General features: G+C 41.3%; 1 protein-coding gene across 2 annotated transcripts in view; it reads right to left on the minus strand.

Moving 5' to 3' along the window:
• The window catches only part of GHR (growth hormone receptor), a 238473-nt gene that overhangs the window by 11630 nt on the left and 204885 nt on the right, over positions 1 to 21958 (minus strand). For both annotated transcript variants that reach the window (XM_072958742.1, XM_072958741.1), the window contains exons 4-6: positions 14128 to 14257; positions 5810 to 5982; positions 2931 to 3109 (exon numbers count right to left, since the gene is read on the minus strand). In XM_072958742.1, the coding sequence (XP_072814843.1) occupies positions 2931 to 3109; positions 5810 to 5982; positions 14128 to 14257 (482 nt within the window). The remainder of the gene's footprint in view (positions 1 to 2930; positions 3110 to 5809; positions 5983 to 14127; positions 14258 to 21958) is intronic.

Genomic DNA, 21958 nt, shown 5'->3' on the forward strand with positions numbered 1-21958 from the left:
AGTAATACCAAATTCAATATTGTCGAATGGTAACGTGAATTCCAGATACAAGCAACAAACATCAGCCTTTTCCCCTGTAACTTACAAACGTCTCTTCTTTTTATGCTTAAGCTTCATGATAACTCTGAGATGCTTGCAAATTACCAGACTTATAAATATCATGAATTTGTAACTTCATTCATAAAAGGTAAATAAGTACAATCTCTAATGAGATTTAGCAGGTGTGCAATGAAAAGTGCAACAGAGGCACATTGGGATGCAGCCCTGAATCGCTGGCTGAGTCCCATGTCCCATGCACGTGGCTCAGGGTGTGTTTCAGTGCCTCGGCTGGAACGTGACTACACGACATGGACTTTTTCAGTGTTGAAGCTATCATCACTAAATCTGTGTGCTAATGTTCTGATTTACATCTTTGCTTTTCCTAGGTTGTTGAGCTTTTTTGTTTCAGGGCTCCTCTATACCCTTAAAAATGACTGAGAAAATCCTATAGATTTGGGTTTTATTTGGGTTGTACCTATCACCAGTTGCCATACTAGACACTGAAACTGAGAATTAAAAAATACTAATTTAAGAATAGGTGGATTTTATGTTAACAGATTTTTATAAAAATTATTATACTTTCTAAAACAATAAAATTATAGTGAGAAAAATGACAGTTTTACATTTTTGCAAATCTCTTTAACGTCTGGCTTAATAGAAGATGGCTGTATTTTTACATCTGCTTCTGAATTAATCTGTTAGGATGTGGAGCTTTGGTTGAAGTCCATGAATATAACTTGGTCTCACAGATACATAGTGAGGAAAAGGAGGAGATATTTTAATAGCCCTTTCAGATAATTGTATATATTCTTTTTTAACACTACAATAAAATTCAACAAGTGGTGTTTTCTTAAAGGTTAGTTGCAATGTGGAATCTGAAACCATATCAATGAATCTTTTACACTTTGTTATATTAAAATCCACCATTCCATCTAGTACTTTGGATGGATAATTTCTTCATGCATGGTTTTGGTTACATCATGTATCCGTCATTTGGAAAATACTGTTCACTGATTTGTGCAGATTTCCTAAATGTTCACACTTTTTTCATTATACAATATTAAAAAAAAAAGTCACTTTTGCTAATATCACCATTGATCTCATCAGGAAAGTCTTCAAAGACTGGGAAAGCTACCAAGCTCACAGCTGCAGATGGCAAGTTTTCCAAAATTCTCAAGGTTAAATGACCTTGAAAGCGCCAATTTTTTCCCACTGGCAAAGACTGTCAATTGTTTTTCTTGAAGTGATAAGCTCACTTCATTTTTTTTCTAGAAATGTTTGCCAAATATTTGCCAACTCAAATGTGAATAACCATCTATCAGTTTATCAGTTGTTCTTTCCAAGTAAAAATGGTGTTCTGTGCAAGAAGCACTGAGGTCAGCTGGCGACTCAGCCATCAAAGTGCTTTTTCTCAAGAGGACCATGTGTACCTCAGGATGCAGCAGAAGTGCTTTATGTGTGCTTCCCGCACAGAATATTAAAAAGCTACAAACCCAGAAGTCATGATTTAATAAACTTAATAACATGCGCAGCTTCATCAAGGACATTCTTACGTGAAGCTGCCTCCCCCTGCCCTGCTCCTCCCTTCTTTACTGGGACTGCACGGTGGAGAATACAGTGATACTATTGGTACAGGTTGGAAATATCACCTTGACTTGTGCTAAGGCAGCTGCAGGTTTCCCACCATTGCTTTCGTATCATCTGTGCAGATCTCAACACAATGAAAAAAGGAAAGAACATTCTAGTGTTATTATGAAAACAGCCTTAACCTTGTAGATTCCCTGAAAAGGTCCCAGGTTTACATTTGGGAACAGCTGCCCTGGGGTGCTCAGCACGGTGCCTTGTGCACAGTAGTTATTTCAGTACTTGGTTGCTAAATAAATGTTTGACTGCGGCTTGAATTTACAAAGCCTTGTTTGACCCAGTGTTCGGCCAAACTTTTCTGCACCAAGTTATGGAACAGATATCTAAATTAAATGATTCTGAAAACAGAACCTCAAAGCCCAATATTTAACTGTTTAAAGCTGCCGTGAACTTAACTTTCCTCTAATGACAAAACTGGCTTCTTTTTCAGCAGTTCACTGAATGGACAGGGCTTGGTGTCCCAAAATTCTGGGAGTGAGGCCGCGCCAGGCTGCTGGGCACGACCTGGTGATGGGCCAGAAACCACTTGGCTTGGCCGGGGCTGTGGCTGTGGCTGTGGTTAGACTGATTTAGAATTAGATACATTGGGAGCAGCATGATAATCCTGTTTTTTTGTTTTGTTTTTTCCCTGTTGTGTGCCATGTGGAACTTAAGCGCCCAGTTCCCATTCACTTGGCGAGGAAGTGGGGAGTTCAGAGATCAACCAGTCCCACGCAACTTCCTCCATAAAACCTCTTAGCTTGATTCTCCCCTGAGGTAGGTAAGAAAACACCCATCTGAAACCTCTAGGGGCTAAATTCCCCCTCTGTTTCCCTCCTGGAGTCACTCAAGAACTTACATTAATGAGGTCTTGTGAATAGTAGCAACTAAAATTATGGGACAGTCTTTAGCCATAGTTCACTGTTGACTTTGATCATAACTCTCGGCATGTTTAGCCACATCCTCAAAGACAGCTGAGTGGCCAGAGTGTACACTATTGTTCTGAAGTCAAACCGGACACCAGTGATGACTGGGGACATAGTTTTCCTTTCCTCCCATAGGTTTCTGTATAAAGCTCCATGTAAGCACCTGCTGTCTCAAAAGAATCCCAAGACGATATTTTGCTGATGACATCCATTTTCCCCAGATAAGAAGTTAAAAAGCAGATAGCACGTGAATGACTTACTAGGTCAAAAGAGAGTCGAATTATAAATGAGAGGGGGTTGTTGAAATAAAAAGAAAAGTCAAAGGGTGTAATGATATCTTACCATTTTCCATTGGGTCTCATTTACTTCTTTGTATTGCAGTTCATACTCCAGGACTATCCATCCCTTCTGAACATCTGCATTCGGTGGCGGTTCCCATCTCACTTGGATGTCTGCATGAATCCCCGTTAAACTGATGTTCAGTAAAGTCCAGTTGAGGCCAATGGGCGGATCTGGTTGCACTGTGCATTGCAACAGAGAATTAGTACACAGACACAGCTTGATACTGACGGAATGCTTTCGTCTGAAGAGACTAAACTACTTTACACATTTTTACTATTCAAATTCTTAATTCTTTCAATATTCCTATGACGATACTCTCACTTTATGGGACAGTGTCATTTTTTGTAACTTAAGGATGATCTGTTTTTAACTTAAAAAAAAGCCCCGATTAAAAAAAATTCCTTTTTGAGTTTAAAATCTGATCTATGACTGTTCTTGAAGATCTGCCATGTTTTACATTTCTTTTGGCTCTGAGAGGATTAATCCTTTGGGATTTTTGGCAAAGGAATTCATTTTAACTTGAAACTGAAGGAACAGAGAGTCAGAAGGACCTATGGTATTTAAACATGTGGCTGTTTTGGAACCAGCGGTGGAGAAATCAATTTTCTTCCAAGCTGTGTATGACCTGGGGCAAGGTCTTTTCCATTTCCCTTTTTTCTTTCTTATCTTTTCCATTTCTGTACTGCTACAAGAACAGTCCTTCAGAACACTCAGTAAATACTCCTGAGCTTGTCTTCCTAACCATGTGATTATTTCTTCAGATTATGAAAGAAGGCACTACAGTGCTTTCTCAAATGGTAATGATTCAGTGTTTTCTGCCTTTTACTTAACTGCATGCTATTGCAGTGGACACTACTTTTTAAAAAATAAAGTCCAAATTTGACTAATCACAACCCCATTTGGGAAATTAAATTGGAAGGATCTGCAAAGTAGCTAAGCTACGTATGCCACATAATGACAGTTAAATCTCATTTTCCTTGATTTGTCTGGGATTGATGAATTCTAAAAGCCAATGGTTAACCCTTTATGTGCCTGAGCCATAAAAATGTTTTTAATGGAAAATTTTCTCAAACTTATTACTCATGTTACATCTTAAAAAACTCCCTTGGGGGCAGGGTATAGCTCAAGTGGTAGAGCGCATGCTTAGCACCCACAAGGTTCTGGGTTCGATCCCCAGTACCTCCTCCAAACATAAATAAATGAATAAACCTAAGTACCTCCCCCTCATAAAACAAACAAAACAAGCAAAAAAAAAAAAAACAACAAAAAACCAAAACAAAACTCCCTGCCTACTTTAAATAGAGAATATGGAACAAGGTCCTTTCTGAGAAGGCTCAGTACCACCATTATGATCATAATAATCACCTCTCCCTTACTTCTGTGCTTATTTCCACGTGCCTTAATCGACACTTTGAGATGTGAGAAACTCTGAGATGCCTAAAAACCACCTGAAACTGAATGCTTTTGAAACAAGCCCCTCGTCTTCTGCCTGAAACTTATTCCTCATTCACCTTCCCTGTCTTTGTTAATGGTGACTCCGTTCCTCCTCAGTCCTCAGTTTCTTAAGTTCTCCTCCATTCCTGTTGCTCAAGACAAAAACCATGAACTCTTTCTTGACTTTGTTTTTTTGCAACTCCACATTCTGTCAGCTGTACTGTACTTTCAAGATACTCCCGGAACCCAACCACTTCTCATCACCCGTCCCACTATAACCTGGTCTTAGCCATTATAATTTTTTTTCTGTGTTAGCCTCCTAACAAGCCTCTTCCTGTGGTCCTTGTGCCCTCTTCAGTCTCTTCTCAATACAATCCTCAAAACTGTCAACATGGTAGTTATCTTCACACTTAAGTTAGGTCATACCACTTGTCATTTAAAACCCTCCAAAGGCTTCCAATGCCACTCCAGAAGAAAGCCAAATCTCATTCATTCTGTAGCCAGTACACCCAGCACAATGCCCAGCTTATGGTAGGTTCTCTTTTCTGCTTTTACAGTTTTCTCAGTCTCCTCCTCACAGTCAGGCTTTCAGATGTACTTGTGTCTGTTTGCAGCTTCTACCCACACTCTCTCAGTCTCTTCCAGCCTGCTGATGCCCGGGAAAACACACACAAGAACAACACATCGCAGAGATGCTCCAAGGAATTCCTATAAGCAACACATGAGCTTTGTGGATAGATTTGAGGCATCAATGTCAGCTACTCAAATTCCTTCTTTGATTCTTTCTATTTTGCTGTTTATACTGTTATAGCATAAACATGAATATTCCAGTTATCATTGTTTGTTTTGATTCATTTCCCCTGTGTCCTCATAATGGGCAAGGGATAAACTGCTTGGATCTTTCACTCAGCTCATTGAGCTGATTATCTTGAATGTTTGTCTTGAGATCTTATAAACATGCCTTTAAACCGATTTTGGCTATTTTGTCCATGTAAAATTCCAGAATTATTATTTATGCTTTGTGGTAAAGAAAATCTAGGCATTTATTATAGCAATGACAGACATTGGGGTCAGTGTATTTCAGTTGATCTGACTATAATAATCATAACAAATAATCAGGAAGGAAGGAAACTTAAGAGTGCATTGAGTCTGCCCCTTGTAGTGGACATAAGAATACAATCTCAAGAAAAAGATGCCATCAGGCTTCTATTCTTTTCTTACAACATTTACTGCAAGATTATTTTATGTTAGAGCCAACTGAAGTTCCCCCTGTCCCTTCCCTCTTGTTCCGCAGCTGATCTCATACGCCATATAGAAGACCTCCATCCACCTACACAGCACAATGACAAGTCTTCCTCCTTGCATATACTACACTTGGACTCTGCAGCCGTCCCCACTTAGTTAATCTAAAGCCATGTCAAATAAAACACAAACCTGTGATTTACCTATTTCCTCAACAGAGAAACACTTCTGATCCACAGTACCACCATTGCTTGTTAGCTTGATGCAGTAGGGTATCCAAATGGAGGTGTACGACGAATTAAAGTAACAGCTGTTTTCTCCAGCAGAGACATAATCAGGGCATTCTTTCCATTCCTGAGTCCATTCTTGAGTGCTCCTGAAATGGAGGGTTAAAAAAGGATGACTTGTTCCCCAAGTCATGCCATAGCTGAAGTCAAAGCAAGGTGCCTGACAGTCAGATTCAATAAATTGAGACACATATATTTAATGAGCAAGTATTTTAGTGGCACCATTGCCAAGAAATACCGCCTCTATGGACTGAAGATCAGTGTCTGCAGACCAATAGGAGGCTATTTGGTATGTCTGCCTATAGTAAAAGCATCTCTTCATTGACTGCATATAATGGGCCAGCCCTTAATTTAAGTGATTTATTGGTAGGTACTTAATCATCCCCGTTCTACGGATGAGGGTTCTAAGGCTAAGGGAGGTTTAAAAATGTTCCTTTATTAAAACATTGCAGAAAGTCAACTCCCAAACTATAGAGATTCCTAGAGAAGAGTTGAGTCGTTAAACCTGTGTATTTCCCCAACTCATGGTAGGAGAAACTGAGGAGGCACACCGAGGGTGTTCTCCAGGCTGAGTGATGCTGAGATTCGGAGAGACCTGAAATGGAAAATTAGCTACCACCCTACTCTGAACTATTACACCCTGTGTCCCTCTCCCCAGAGCTGTCTGACGTTTAGGGGAGTGTTCTTGATGCCTTGAACTCCCTGCCACATTCCTGAGGTTTTCCTTAAGTACGTGGAGAGCCAGGAGAACATTTCAAATATGCTGGACATCCAGGTTACCTTTACAAAATGTGGGAATCCTCACCTTTCCCCCTCCACTCATGAAAGAAACAAAGGGCATGAACCTAGCAATTAAAAAAAATTTCAAGCTGAGGAAGCGTTTTTCTTTTCTATTTTGTAAATAGGAATGGACATTTAATTATGTCAAAAAAAAAAAAAGGAAAACAAAAATGGGAGGAATTGAATCAATGTGTTTGCCTATCAGTTCCTTTTTTGGTTTCTTTACAAAGAACAAGTCCATCTTTTCCTCTATCTTGGATCACATAAGAACAAACAAATCATGGAGGATAGATGGACACACGGAGAACACTGAAGAAATCAGAAAAGCCACATCTCCATGTTTAAATTCCACCATATTGTTGTTCACCTCCATCCCACTCTACAGAAAGCATCATTTACTCAGATGACTTAAAACAACAGCAGGATGTATGTTGCATGGAAAAGAGATACCAGGAAGTTCACTGTGGAAGGATGTCACACTTTGGGGAAAGGATCTTCCCTGAGCAGCTGCCACGGGGACCTGAGCCAAAATGCAGGGCAATCAAAAGATGGCTCAGATACAATTCCACCTCAGCAGGAACTGAACTGACATGTGAGAGAACGTGACACAGCTCTCCTCCAATTTTCCACCTGCCTGCCTGACCGAATGAATTCAGCAAGCCACCTTTGGGCGCCTACTGTGCAAGCAACTAACTCTATAAGCACTGTATCTGGTACTAGCGCTGTGTGGATATAATGATTAATAAGAGCTGACCTCTACTTTCAGGCTAGAAGGCGACTCAGAAGTTATCGCCTCAGTGCTTTCTTTTTTGGTCCATCCATCGATACTTAATAAGCATTGCTTGTATATAAAACACTGTGCAAGATATTATGGGGGATTCATGTGTGTCTGATGACTTACTCCTGCCTTGGGGGAGTGACTGATATACTGTCTTACAAAGCAGCGTGGGTAAGCATTCACAGACAGTGCTCATGAGGCTCCTTTGGAGTTAGAAGAAGGAATAATTGCTCTGGTTATCCTTGGAAAGCTTCAACGTGGAGGTGGTGTTTTTAGCAATCATTCAAAGTTTACCAGCTGGCAATAGGGAAAGGAAAGGGGGGGAACAGAAGGCAATGGAATAATTGGGAAAGACTTTCTTAAATTAGAATTGCTACTGAGGTGGGGTAATGCATTGTTCACTTACTATTCACAAGGCTATCAGCCAAGAAGGGGGGTTATAAGTCAAGGAGACAAAAAGCTAGGTAACTTGTGGCTGAAGGAGAAGGTACGAATGAACTTGTGCAGGCTGCAGTGCTTGGGGCTGGCAGGCCAGACCCTGGATGTGCGTGAGCATCGCCCTGGGGGCTGGACAGCAGTGGGCAGCAAGGACCCCGCAGGCTGTGGGAAGGCAGGGACTGGAAGGAAGGGATGAGGAGCTGGAAGAAGACACACGTTTCCTTCTTGACAGCTGTTTCCCACGCTGGTCTGTTTGGCACTAGTAGGAAACTTGTGTAATATCAGGGGGTCCTTGAGACAGCTGCTCATCAGCTGTTGGAAAGAACTTGGGATTAACACAGACAGTGGACTGCTGCTTAATTTCTAGTTGAGATCCTTCTAAGCTGCATACCCTTGGATGACAGGGAGCGTCATCCCTGATGGGAAAATTAAGTGCACAGAAGGTAGAGGAAAGGATAAATTGTATGTGTGTGTGTGTGTGTGTTTAGAATAATAGGAAAAAGGTTAAAAACTATGGATAGGTGGGTCAGTGAACTACTGTATTGTCTTGACTTTCAAACTAAAATAAGAGTATATTAAAGAGAATGATTTAACAAGATTGCCCAGGGAAGGACACTTTCATATGAGTAGAGGAGACGGCAAATATATTTAGCATGACTGACGGTACTCAAGTTAGTATTAGAACATTCTAAAGATGCAGGCCAGTGCTTAGCAGGCCTGAATCTGTAACAGGGACGTTAGCTCTGTGTATTTCACACAGTTTCTCAGCTTGGGCTTGTCAGCACCCTACTCCCCCATGAGGACGGTATGAAAAATGCTGTTCAGATGATCCCCAATCCATTAGCTCCACGGAACAAACAGCTTAAAGCACTCATCTTAAGCACATCTGGAAGAGTTAGTTCAAAACACAACTCCCACCTGCTGCACCCCAACTGAAGTTGAATTTTATTTTAGATGCATATTGAGTGCTTATTTTTAACTATTAAATTTAGACCAAAAACCAAATGGACGCACAAAGCAGATAATCTGTTACCTGCCTTCACTGGGTTAAATTTTTCTACAGATGACCAAAGCCAGTTGATGGAAGCCACTCCCTTTTATTTCCAAGACTTAAGTGTTTTAGGTTTGCTCCTAGACCGGCTTGTGAAATAGAGGTTAAGAACTGTAGAAAGAACATATCAATAAAAATCAGAATAGGGGAGTGGGAATAGCTCAGTGGTAGAGTGCATGCTGAGCATGCACGAGGTCCTGGGTTCAATCCCCAGGACCTCCATTAAAAAAATATCAGAATAAAGAGCAGAACAAATGCTTTCTACCTAAAGGTAACCAGCTGGGAGAGGGGTCAAAAAAATATATATGTCATTTACGTTTTAAGGGCAACTGTTTTCATTACCTGCATACCACATGTTTTAGGCTTAAAATTTAACATATTCCTTAGAGAAAAGAAAAGAAAGTTAACAATGCTCTTTCTCCTTTCTAATTTCCCCTATAACCTTGCATGGGAAATAAACTTTCTTTTCAAAAGCCAGGATAATTTGTTGAGGGGGGACAGGGTGGGGAGATAGCAGAGGTGGGGAGGGCGATACAGCACTCAGGACCCAGCCTTCACATACAAGCTTCTATGAAGACGAAGCATGTGCAGGCAAGGAGCTGACAGCAGAGCGCCCTGACAGGCTCCCAGAACCTCTTTTTTGCCAGGTCTGTGATATGCATTCCTGCTGAGTCCCCTCCAAGCTCAGAGGCTGAATCTGGCATGGTCTCTGTTACAGGGTGGCAGCTCACCTGGCTGGGAGCAGAGCCAGCCCGGCCTGCAGCTGCCCTTGGGCCCGTCCTGTTGACAGGCTGACGCATCTAGATTTCCTTGTGCTTTAGCTTCGAAGGCCAGGCTGGGAATACATGCAACCCCCACCCCCATCCCTCCGCCTGCTGGTTCTGGATGACATCATGCCACTGTTTTATTTGTGTGTCAGGGATGGGGAGTCATGATTCTATAGTTCCAGAAGTTGCCTTCTGGGAACTGAATTCTAAGAAACAATGATAAGAGGCTGACAGTGCATTTGTATTTTCCTCTTTGTTTAGGTGGCTAATGAAGAGCCAGCACATTTGTACTCCAGAGCAGTCGTGATGCTGTGTGTTCCTGATACGTCTAATCTCCTCGGATCTACCCTTCCCAGATAAACTGGGCTGAGTGCACATGCTATTTGGCCAAGATACTCAAAACAGTTAGATGCTTATAGAGAAAACACAAAACACTGATTTTGCCAGTTGGGTTGGCCTTAATTGTGAGTTTGTTCTTAGGGGGGTCTAAGGATGTGACGATTTCTTCCCCTGGGATCCCAAATTCTACTAGGGCAAGAATTAACGACATCCTTCAGAATACGTCTGAGACTCTCCCGCACTTGGCATCTCTGTTAGCACAGAGCTGAGTTTGAACTAGGGATGCTGAAAGGCCTGGGCTGTGCAGAGAAAGCCTGGAGGCAAAAGGGTACGGCCCTAGTGCATAAGAGAAGGGCCAAATATTTATCTGTGAAGGCTTTATCCTTTTGGGTTTATGTATTTTTGCTTAGGTTCAAATTTGGAGACTATTAAGGTGGTGAACATCTGTTTTCATAAAGTGGGTCCAACTCCGCTATTTCTCTTCAGTTTCGTTAATTGTGCCTGTGCAAATAACTTATTTTGTTTTTATGGAGTTGGCTTTCCAAGTCGCTGAAGCCAAAGTAGGAAAATTGAATCTACTAAATCACTCTTCATTTTGAAAAAGGAAGGGGGCAGGGGACAGCCATTCTAGGAATAATACAGCGATTAACATCAAAATGGTGAAAGATTCAACTCCCAGTAGGCCTTGAGGCTCAAGATAGTGGGAGATTTGACTTCTAGCAGATCTTGAGCTTCATTATATGCCTATTGTAATACATTAGCGTGGTGAATAACATGCCCACAGGCACCATGACAGTCCTCAGGCTAGCCACAAAAGGTCAAAGAGTGGGAACCAACTTCCTGGGAATCCCAGCCCCTTCCCAGGTTAGACTGGTCCTTCCACTTATTAGCATATTGAAACTACCAAGCCCATAAGAAGTGGCAACATGAAGCCTTGTGTCGGCTGTCTCTCTCTTCCTCCCTCCTCTTCGGAGACGGCCCGCACTCTGTCTATGGAGTGTGTACCTACTTTCACTCTAATCTGAGCACGCAACCCCCACATCTCGTGGCCTTTCTCTTGTCTCTCAATATCTCTCTAAATAAATCTACCTTTACTCAACTGTGGCTTGCTCTTTCCTGCACAAAGCCCACACTTGGCGGGGCACATCCCAGGGTCTCAACTGAGGCCTGGGACATGGCCCTCCTCATGCCCCACATCTGTTTTTCCTGCATTATCTCAACGATCAATTCAGTACATATTCAAGTGTTACCAAACATTTTAGCTTCCTGTCCCAATGTATTTATACAAATCAGCTTTGTCTACTGGCCCCTACCTCTCTGCAGTATCAGCCCTACTGGGGAAAAAAAGGTGTATTTAGTGCCCAACCATCTCATCTTTGTGTGCCCTTTGGGGGACATCCAAGAGACCCCTCACAACCCTGGAAGGTGAGTAAGGCTAGTCCTGGATGCTGACTCAAAGTATGTATTTGCGAATTAAGCACCCAACTCTGCATTAAAAAATGGTCTTAAAGCATACCAATGATTATAAGCAGTAAAGAATCAAAAATTACTTTTGTAGCTCAGGAATTGGAATTTTACATTATCATTATTTTAAATTATCATCAAACTGCAAATAATAATAGCAGAAACCACCTATTCAGTGCTTAGTGTGTGCCAAGCACTGTGATAAATATTGTCATGTATTAGTTAACGAAATCCTCACAAGAAGCCACGTGGCAAGGTCTGCTATCTCCATTTTGCAAAGGAGGCGGCTGAGTTGTGGACAGACTAATTTGCCCGGCACTACTCTGAGCAAGGGTGGGAGCTGGGCTGAAATGTAGGTTGGTTGGCCTGGAGCTCATGCCCTGAACTGCCCGAGGCATTTTCCCTTCCCTGCTCCTCTGGAGGGCAAACAGTATCATCCTTGGACTGATGACCACCGTCTGCCTAGGAGAAGGGTCTCCGCTAATTTTGCATCTTGGTTTAGGCCTTCCCTGGGGGTTGGGTGGAAAAGAGAAGAGGATAGAATGTGTGAGCGTAAAATTTTAAAAAGAAAAAAGGTACAACATAAGAGTAAACAGAAATGGAGATAACGCCAGGTGAGGGGTAAGAAATCTATGACTTGGGTGGGGATTATTATTATTTTTTTAATATTTTAAAATTGAGTTATCGTCATTTGGGTAGGGATTATGCTGACAGATCATAACTGAGCAGGACCCTAAGGGGCCTTCTCCAGACAGACCCCTCACCCTGTCCTCTACATTAGTGCCTCTCCAAAGTACCTGGTATCTGATGCATGTTTCCTGAGTTGTTTTACAGATGCTAAAACCTCCACCAAACGGAAGAAATTAACTACTTGATGGCCATGAGCATGGAGCCCACAGACCTAATGGAGCCTAAGGATTGATAATGTTAACCCCTGTGACACTGCCCTGTTACTTTACCGTCAATCAATCAGATAACTGTGCACAGAGAATTGTGCACCAGCTGATCACATATCCTGGGACACCCCTCCCTCACCTGGCTGTTAAAAATGCTTTGTTTCCTATATCTGTGAGTCTGTTTCTCTTTTGTAGATAAGTTCATCAGTGTCTTCTTTTTCCTTTCTTTCTTCCTTTTTTTTTTTTTAGATTCCTCATTAAAGTGATATCATATGGTATTTTTCTTTCTTTTCCTGGCTTATGTCACTTACAATGATGACTGAAAGGGGGTGGGAAGGGATAAATTGGGAATTTAAGAATTGCTAATCTTAACTACTACATATAAAATAGATAAAAAAACAAATTTCTTCTGAAAAGCACAGAGAACTATATTCAATATCTTGTAGTAACCTATAATGAAAAAGAATATGAAAACGAATATATGTATATATATATGTATGAAACATTATGCTGTACACCAGAAATTGACACATTGTAACTGACTATACTGAAGAGTTCAGGCTTTCTGAACACTAGCTGCCCCGGACTCCTTGCGTGGCGGTGCCCTACAATAACCGCTGCACTTTCCTTCACCACCACGTGGTGTCAGTAGATTGGATTTATTTCATGCAGGTGAATGGACCCACATTTGGTTCAGGAACAAGACCTTTGTTTCACCCTTCCCCTGTTATTTTACAGGACCACTCATAAAAATGGAAGAGAGCAGTATTACAGTCCCTTATTGAATGTGATCAATATAACAGGAACACAGTCTATTTTCTACATAGAAACCAAACAGCCTTTTAAAACACACATTAAAAAAAAAAAAAGCCCCATTGTTTCCCACCACAGAGAAAGTAGGCCTGGACATGGCTGGTAGGGCTCGTCTGGGTCTGGCCCCAGCTAATCCTCTGACTTCTCCTGTTGCCCTCCCTGCCTTCCAATTTGTACCATCCATGCCAGCCTCCTGCTTTCCTCACACCTGCGCAGTCAGCCTCAGGGCCTTTGCACTTGCAGTTTCCTCTGTCTGGACAGCCTTTCCCCCAGATCTTCATGTGGCCTCGCTCATCTCATTTGTGTCTCTGCTATAACATACCACAGAGAGAGGCCTCCTAGGACCTCCTCATTTAAAATCTCTCCTGAAATCCCTACACACACTCGCACACGGTCACTCTCATGTTCATGCTTTCATTGCTCACGTATATTACACATAACCACACCCCCCCGACACCTTCACATGTTTTCACACATATGCACACTCACCTGCTTTCCCACATTCATGCATATTCACACTTGCACTCACATTTTCACAAACTCACTCTCATGCACACGTATACGCTCACACAGTGCTAGCACACTTTATTCTCTTCCTGGCTTTACTTTTCTTAATAACTCATATTATCAGCTGACTTAATTTTTTTTTTGTCTGCCTCCCCCGACCCCCACTGGAAACAAGCTTCCATGAGACCAGGGACTCTATATTTTTGTAATCACTGCCAGATCTCCAGTGCCTAAAATAGTACCCAACATACAGTAAGGGCTTAATTAATATTTTTGGGGATAAATGAATGAATGAATACATTTAGGTCATTGAAATAGATCATTCCCATTCCTACCACTGCAGGTGACTCAGTGCATTTTAATCAGAAAAATCCCTGGAGAGAAAAGTCAAAAGGCTGTACCTTCTAATATAGAACAGCTGTATGGATCCTGGGCTCTGTAAACCATGATGAACCCCATTTGTCCAGTGGCATGAAAAAGTCTCTAGTTCAGGTGAACGGCACTTGGTGAATTTAGGCTTCCCGGAAGAATCTGCAGAATAAAAAGAAAAGGCTAGGCATGAAATCAGGAGGGTAACGGATGGTCCCAATGAAACAGGTACGTAAAGAGATAAAGAAGAACCACCTCTTTTTTCCTGGGTCACAGCTTCAGAGCTGCTGTTTGCCAGTTATTTCCCTGTCAGCCTTTGACTGCAGGGACAAACATTTTGTTTTTATACCTTCCATGATTTCTTAGGGCCTGTTTAAGAAATCAGGGCTAGAAATGAGGGTTTGGGTTCAGGCAGTGTTTTGTTTTTGGAGGGTGACCCCTGGAACTGGAAGTGAGGGAGACGGAGAGAAGGATGGGGAGGGGAGAACAGTGAACAGAGTGTGTGCTATTCAGCTGGGGCCCAACCCCACAGAGGTCCCTCCTGTAAGCTGTGAAGAGTGTGTCTTCCCAGTGTCCTCGACCAGGATGGGAGGCCAGGGTGGTTAGCCACCAACTCCCAACACCCACTGGTTGAGGGCTGCCCTGGAGGTGTTCATGCCCATGAACTTCTAGGCTGCACGTACATATGAGCTGAGGGACCTCGCCTGACTTCTGAGACCCTGAGCAGGCACCTGATGCTGGCAACTGCCCATCACGGATGGCTACATTGGCATCAGGCGGCCCAAAGGGATGTGGCATGGGGACCACAGCATCCCTGACAGGGCCTTTTCTCTTTTTACAGATTTTTGATAAAAAGTCATGTACTTTTGCATTCTTTTAAAAGGTCCATCTGGCAAATTTATTAAATAGATACCTACTTTAAACAACGTATGCATATATGTGTACCCATTCCAATCTGGGAGGCGGAGGAAGCCTTCTAGTTGTAAGGATGTTAGCCAAACCCCTCTGCATGTATGAAATCCGCAGCTCTGAATGTGCAGCAGACACGTCTGAGGCAAAGCCTATTTGTGTGTGTCAGTTTTCTTTGTTATTCTGACTTCCACGGTCATTTTGGAGATGGTGGTTGGTGTTTACAACCCCCTCTGAGAGCACTGAAGCACAGTAGCCTGTGTGATCTATTATAAATGAGAAACGTGTGTGTTCTGCTGGGCAAGCACCTATGATACAGCAGAGTTCCTGGAAAAGTTCCTTCTCCCATCAGCTGAAGCACTGGAAATGCTATTTTTAGATCCTTCCAGAAAATCAGTGCTAAATAAATATTTAAACCGCAACTAACCTGCTTTAATGCCTGCAGGGTTGAGGAAAGTACTGCCCATTCTGACTGTTCTGCACAGAATGCAAGAAGAGGAAATGCACTGGATTTCAAATGGAGAGCTTTGCGTTCTGGTTCTGGCTCTGATACTACATAGCCTTGAACTTCTCAAGTCATTTGTCAGTTTCCTCAACAGAGAGGCAGGAATAGATGAGGTCCAAGGTACTTTACAAACTTCACTTTTACAATTAAGTGACATATACAATCATTAATAACAATGTGCAGAACGAAAACAATTTTGGTTTGAGCTGAAACAGCCAGAGGACACCAAGTGCAAACATCATTTGGGTTCCTATACTCCCTGTGCAGTAAGTCTGCCACGTCATGGCAAGAATAATGAACCCGACCCAAAAACTTGAAACATGAAGGGGGAAAAATACTTTGCTAGCTGGAGGAAAAAATCTTAAAAAAAGAATTGATTTAAAACACATGTTGCTTGCTTAAACTTACTATTCTTGTTTATTCTGTTTCCTTTTAACTCCAGATGTATAGAAAGCCTCACATTATTTTCCATTTTAAATAAGAAATAGGAAATTGATGGTTGTTGTGCTAACGTGACAAAGCGCCCACAGAGGAACCCTGATGCCATGATGCAGACGCAGCGCAGCGCAGCAAAGCTACTTTTTCCTTTGTCTCTTTTATATCTGTCTTTCATTGCTTGCCTTCCTTTCGCGACCTGCCTCCTTTCTTTCTCTTTCCTTGCACCCTCCTTCTTTCCTTCCTTCTTTCTTCCTGTTATGGCTGGTTCTGTGTGGTTAGGTGCTGTAGCAGACAGCCTCTCAGATGGTCGCAAGGATCCCTGCCCCCTGTTATCCACAAACTTTCCTTCCCTTGAGTAACTTGTCTCAAACCTATGGAATATGACAGCATTGAGGGGAATGTCACACCTGTGATTAGATTACAAAAGACTGACTTCTGTCTTGCTAGCGGACTTAGTTTCTTGCTGGATTTGCTGAAGCAAGCTGCCATGTTGGTGAGAACCACATGGCAAAGAACTGAGGGTGGCCTCTGGTCCACAACCAGCAAGAAGATGAGGCCTTCAGTCTAATGACTGAGAACTGAAAGAACTAAATCCTGGAAAACAACCACATGGTGAGCACAAAAGCTGACCCTTCCCCAGTCCAGACTTCAGATGGGACCATGGTCCTAGCTGGCACTGTGATTGCAGCCTTGTGAGAGAATCTGAAACAGAGGACCCGGCTGATGGGTTAATTTGGAGGAAGGATAGGAAACAATATTAACTATATAAATATGTGAATGCTGTTGACATATAATAAGCAAACTCTGTTTAAGAAAGACATAAACCAATAGATAAAGATTATACTGTATAGCACAGGGAAATATACACAAGATCTTATGGTAGCTCACAGAGAAAAGAATGTGACAACGAATATATATATGTTCATGTATAACTGAAAAATTGTGCTCTACACTGGAATTTGACACAACATTGTAAAATGATTATAAATCAATAAAAAATGTTAAAAAAATATAAATGCTCCCAATGGAGAGTCAAATTTTGACCGAAAGTGTTGAGTTTAAAAGGCATGATAATACTTGTCAGCAGCGATGTGTGTGATAATTTAAGTAACAAAACAAAAATGTGGTAGTATGAAACTGAGAAGAATTGACTTTTTGTTATTTTGAATGAGTTGTAGAAGACTACAAGCTAAGAACTGAACAATCAATAAAAATTTAAGAAAGTGGAAAAAAAAAAGACATAAACCACTTTTCTTAGCAAATGGAATATGTCAAAATGTTGGTGGGGAAGTGGGTAACTCATTTTTTGGAGGAAGAAGAACTGTAGTATAGCTGGCTGCTTCTCTCCTTCTCACTCACCTCCCCTTTGGCAAATACCACTATGGCCAAAGACATCCAACATTCCTTAAGCCCAGCTCCTTAGAGTCATCCTGAGGTTTTCCAAGTCTGAGAGGTACTAGCCTAACTTTAAAATGAACACCCCTCTAGAATGTCTGAAAATCCCAGTAGAAATTTGTTTTGTATTTCACTATGAAGACAGCAAATGGTTACCATACACTCTCAGATCCTCTCTGACGAGCCGCACACACATAGTCATTTCTAAGCTAGAAATGCATCTGGCTGTCTTGTCATTTTTTTTTTTTAGCCTAAACCTATAGACAGTGTAGTTCACCACTCATTTATAGCATCTTTTAAAAGAATGTTGCAATTGACAAGAGAAACCACCTTTGGCCCTAAATTAATTGTCACTAAGAGAAACTCAAGTGGTCCTGCATTCTGAAGAAATGTTACTATTAACACTGATCAGCATTCAAAAATCTTGACAATAGATTTGGGATTCATCTTTATTCTCTTTGGAGCCTTCATTTTAAAAATGAGGATTCTGACTTGTGGCCACATGTTAATTTTAGTTATTATCATCATGTTAGATGCAGCATGTTAAATATTACATCACGTTGAATACTTTACATATATAATCACCTTTAATACTGACAACAGCTCTAGAGGTGGGTATCATTTCCAGTTGGAAATGGATGAAACTGGAGTTTAGAGATGTTAAACGAGTTGTCCGTGTTGGGATTAATACACAAATCTGTGTGATTTCATCTCAACTCTTAGCACTAGCAAAAAATAGTAGCTTTTATGTTAGACAAGTCTCTCTTGCTTCTCAAAAAATTCTCAGACAAGCTCAGATGGGTTCTTAATTCAACTTTCACCTATCAGTAGCCTGGTGAGCCCTAAGAGTGGCATTTCCTAACTGACTGCACATTGGAATCAACTGAGGAGCTTTACAAAACACCGATGGCTTCCTGCTTCGCTGCCCAGTGGCTCTCCCCTTGGAGGAAGATGACCTCCCCAGGCTGGACACAGAGAGCGGACGTCAAGCAGCTGTCCTGAATAGTCGTTTGCCTTCTTTCACCAGACGTGCTTTTCTACCCTCAACTCATGATGGAGCAGAAACAAAAACCCAATGAAATCACATACAAATTCCCAATGTGTGCTTGGGGGTTTGGGACTAGAAGAGAAGGAGGAAGAGGAACAACTGAAGTGGGAAGGGAAGGCTGGAAGGAGTCTTCGAAGGGAAAGGAGAACCTTCTTCTGAGAGCGCCAGTTTGGGGAGGGGAAGGCACTCAGCCACCACCTGACCTTAAGTGTACATTCTCCACCACGCCCTGTCGTGTGGACCGTCTGCTGTCAACGATCCTGGACACTTGTCATCACCCTTGAACAGAGGCTGGGGACTTACTACCTTGTGATGAGACAGCCTGGCTCTCTGACAAAAGCATAACTGAACACAACCAGTTGAGAATTTCCTTTTCAGCTGGGCAGCATAAACAAACAATAAGGAAAGGAAATAAAACAACAGTCCTTAATATGGTTAAAAATTAAACCTCATAAGACATACTAAAGAAAACAATTGTACAGATAAGTGAACTTCATAAAGAAATAAATGGATTAACCTAGGTGGCTGAACTGTATTTGGAAAGTGTTACCTCCTATTTTTTTGTAAAGGAAGTTCAGCCTACACATTTACTTGGGCTTCCTGGGGACAAGGGTCTGTACTGAGGGGCACTGAGTTTTGCATGGTGCTTGTAAACATTCAGGTTGTGGGGAGAGAACCCCTTGCCCAGCTTGCTGCAGTCCTCCCTTCTGAAGCTCTGCTTTGAGGCCACGTATCCTTCTCCAAAGCACACTTGTTTCCAAAGCACTCTTTCATTTGAAAAGCTTCAGGAAAACAGGGATTCCTCAACTTAGAGCATCTAACACCCCCTTTCACTAAAGGTCTTGTCCTTGATGGATGCTGGCCTGTCAAAATACAGCAAAAAAAAAAAAATCTGTAAGTGTTCTGGCTGATCACTATTGGCAAAAGTAACTGAACTGCCTTATAGATAATATAATGTCAAAGAGCACATTAAAAAAAAATCTGGTAGTTCTTCCATGGAGAATTGCTTGTTTAGGTCCATAGGCACATGAAAAAATGTTCAATATCACTAATTATTAGAGAAATGCAAATCAAAACTACAATGAGGTATCACCTCACACCAGTCAGAATGGCCATCATTCAAAAATCCACAAATGACAAATGCTGGAGAGGCTGTGGAGAAAGGGGAACCCTCCTACACTGCTGGTGAGAATGCAGTTTGGAGCAGCCACTGTGGAAAACAGTATGGAGATTCCTCAAAAGACTAGGAATAGACTTACCATATGACCCAGGAATCCCACTCCTGGGCATATATCCAAGAAGAATCCTACTTCAAAATGACACCTGCACCCCAATGTTCATAACAGTACTATTTACAATAGCCAAGACATGGAAATAGCCTAACTGTCCATTGACAGATGACTGGATAAAGAAGCTGTGGTATATTTATACCATGGAATACTACTCAGCCATAAAAACCGACAACATAACGCCATTTGCAGCAACATGGATGCACCTGGAGAATGTCATTCTAAGTGAAGTAAGCCAGAAAGAGAATGAAAAATACCATATGAGATAACTCATATGTGGAATCTAAAAAAACCCAAAAAACAAAAACAAAGCACAAATACAAAACAGAAACAGACTCATAGACATAGAGTGCAAACTTGTGGTTGCCAGGGGGGCGGAGGGTGGGAAGGGACAGATGGGATTTCAAAATTGTAGAATAGATAAACAAGATTATACTGTGTAGCACAGGGAAATATACACAAGATTTTATGGTAGCTCACGGAGAAAAAAAATGTCTCAATGAATATATGTACGTTCATGTATAACTGAAAAATTGTGCTGTACACTGGAATTTGACACAACATTGTAAAATGATTATAAATCAATAAAAAATTAAAAAAATCTGGTAGGCTTTTTTTTTTTTTAACTATGGAATTGCCAAGTGGTTATGAAATTGCAACTACTCAGTTTGCACAGACTATTGGCAAAAAAGCTTTAAATTAATGTTGGAAATTGGTAAAGCATTTAATACAGAATTTTGCACTGGACGATACTGAATGTAAGGAATTCACCTTTACACTTGATTTCCCTTATGGATCTCTGTGGAACTGAGGAAGGTACAGCTGTAAAATCTTCCTCTTAGGCACGTACTGGCTTAGAGTTGAGGACACGAGTTCACAAGATCTCCCCCAAACGGTTCCTTTCTTTTTAAAAATTATTTAAAATTAAACTCTAGTACACTTTAAAAAACGGATTGTTGGTGCATTTAAAACCTTGTAAGTTTGACTAAAACAAAGGCTTAGACAACATGTCCAGTTACTTTGAGACGGATGTCAAATCAACTGAACTTTGCAGTGTCTTGAAAAAGTATTTGCGGCACACGTGGCTTGGCAGGGAATTTCACTGGATGCAGCCTCCATGGATGGCTCGTGTGTATAGCAACGTCAGGAAACAGAGCTGTGCGTGCAGTACTACTAGCATTTAAGCATTTATCTTTTCGCCAAAACTTGCTTTTTGTTGTTTTATTTAGTTTTCATAGAACATTTTTATTATAAAATATATTGTATTTACTTCCCTTCTTAAACAGTTGTGGTTGAATATACCTAATCAGGGGCAATAATCAACCATCTTTCTCCCCTTTCCTTTCATCTCCAAAGCATTTATCTGGTGCATTTAGCTCACTCAGCACTTTCACATTATGTCATTTAATTGTCTTGGACAGAGTGATCATATACTTCCCTATATGATCTAAGACTTTTCTCTCTTCTTCCATCCATTCTCTCAAAACTACTGTGACTGCTAATAGGGCTTCTTGGGTGGAAAGGTGGGGGCACTATTTCTCGTGGTGTTCTTTTCTCCGGCTACTGACGGGGATGTACTGAGGAAGGTACAGCAACCCCAAGGTCCAACAGTGTAGCCTTCTGGACGATGGGAACAGGACCACCACCTCAAAGACACATGCTTGCTGCCCTGCAGGATAACTGACTTAGGAAACACAATTTCCATACTTTTGTTATTTTAAAAAAATGTATTTTGTACAGCATGGCTTTGAGATTTCAGAGAAACAATTAGCACTAAATTTGGTAAAATTTATTTTCTGTTTGGTTAAAGTAAGGGACATCCTAGATAATAATCCAATAATTAAAATACAAAACAGTAGGATGTGGAATAATTGGAACCTCTGTCAGGAATGTAAACTGGTATAGCCACTGGAGAAAAACAGCTTAGAAGTGCCACCAAAGTTAAACACAGTTACCATATGACCCAGTGATCCTGCTCCTAGGTTTGTACCCAAGAGAACTGAGAACACTTGTTCATGCAAAATCTTGTACAAGTATGTTCATAGCTGCATTATTCATAATAATAAAAAGGTAGAAAAACCCAAGCATTCATCAACTGATGAGTGAATAAACAAAATGTGGTACAATCATATAATAGAATCTTACTCGGCCATAAAAAGAAATAAGATACTGATATAAGCTACAACATGGATGAACCTCAAAAACGTTTTGCTAAGTGAAAAGAGCCAGTGAAATATGGGACACAAAGGGTCCCTTATTGCATTACTCCCTTGAAATAA

This window comes from Vicugna pacos, chromosome 3 (genome assembly GCF_048564905.1).
Source record: "Vicugna pacos chromosome 3, VicPac4, whole genome shotgun sequence".
NCBI lineage: Eukaryota > Metazoa > Chordata > Mammalia > Artiodactyla > Camelidae > Vicugna > Vicugna pacos.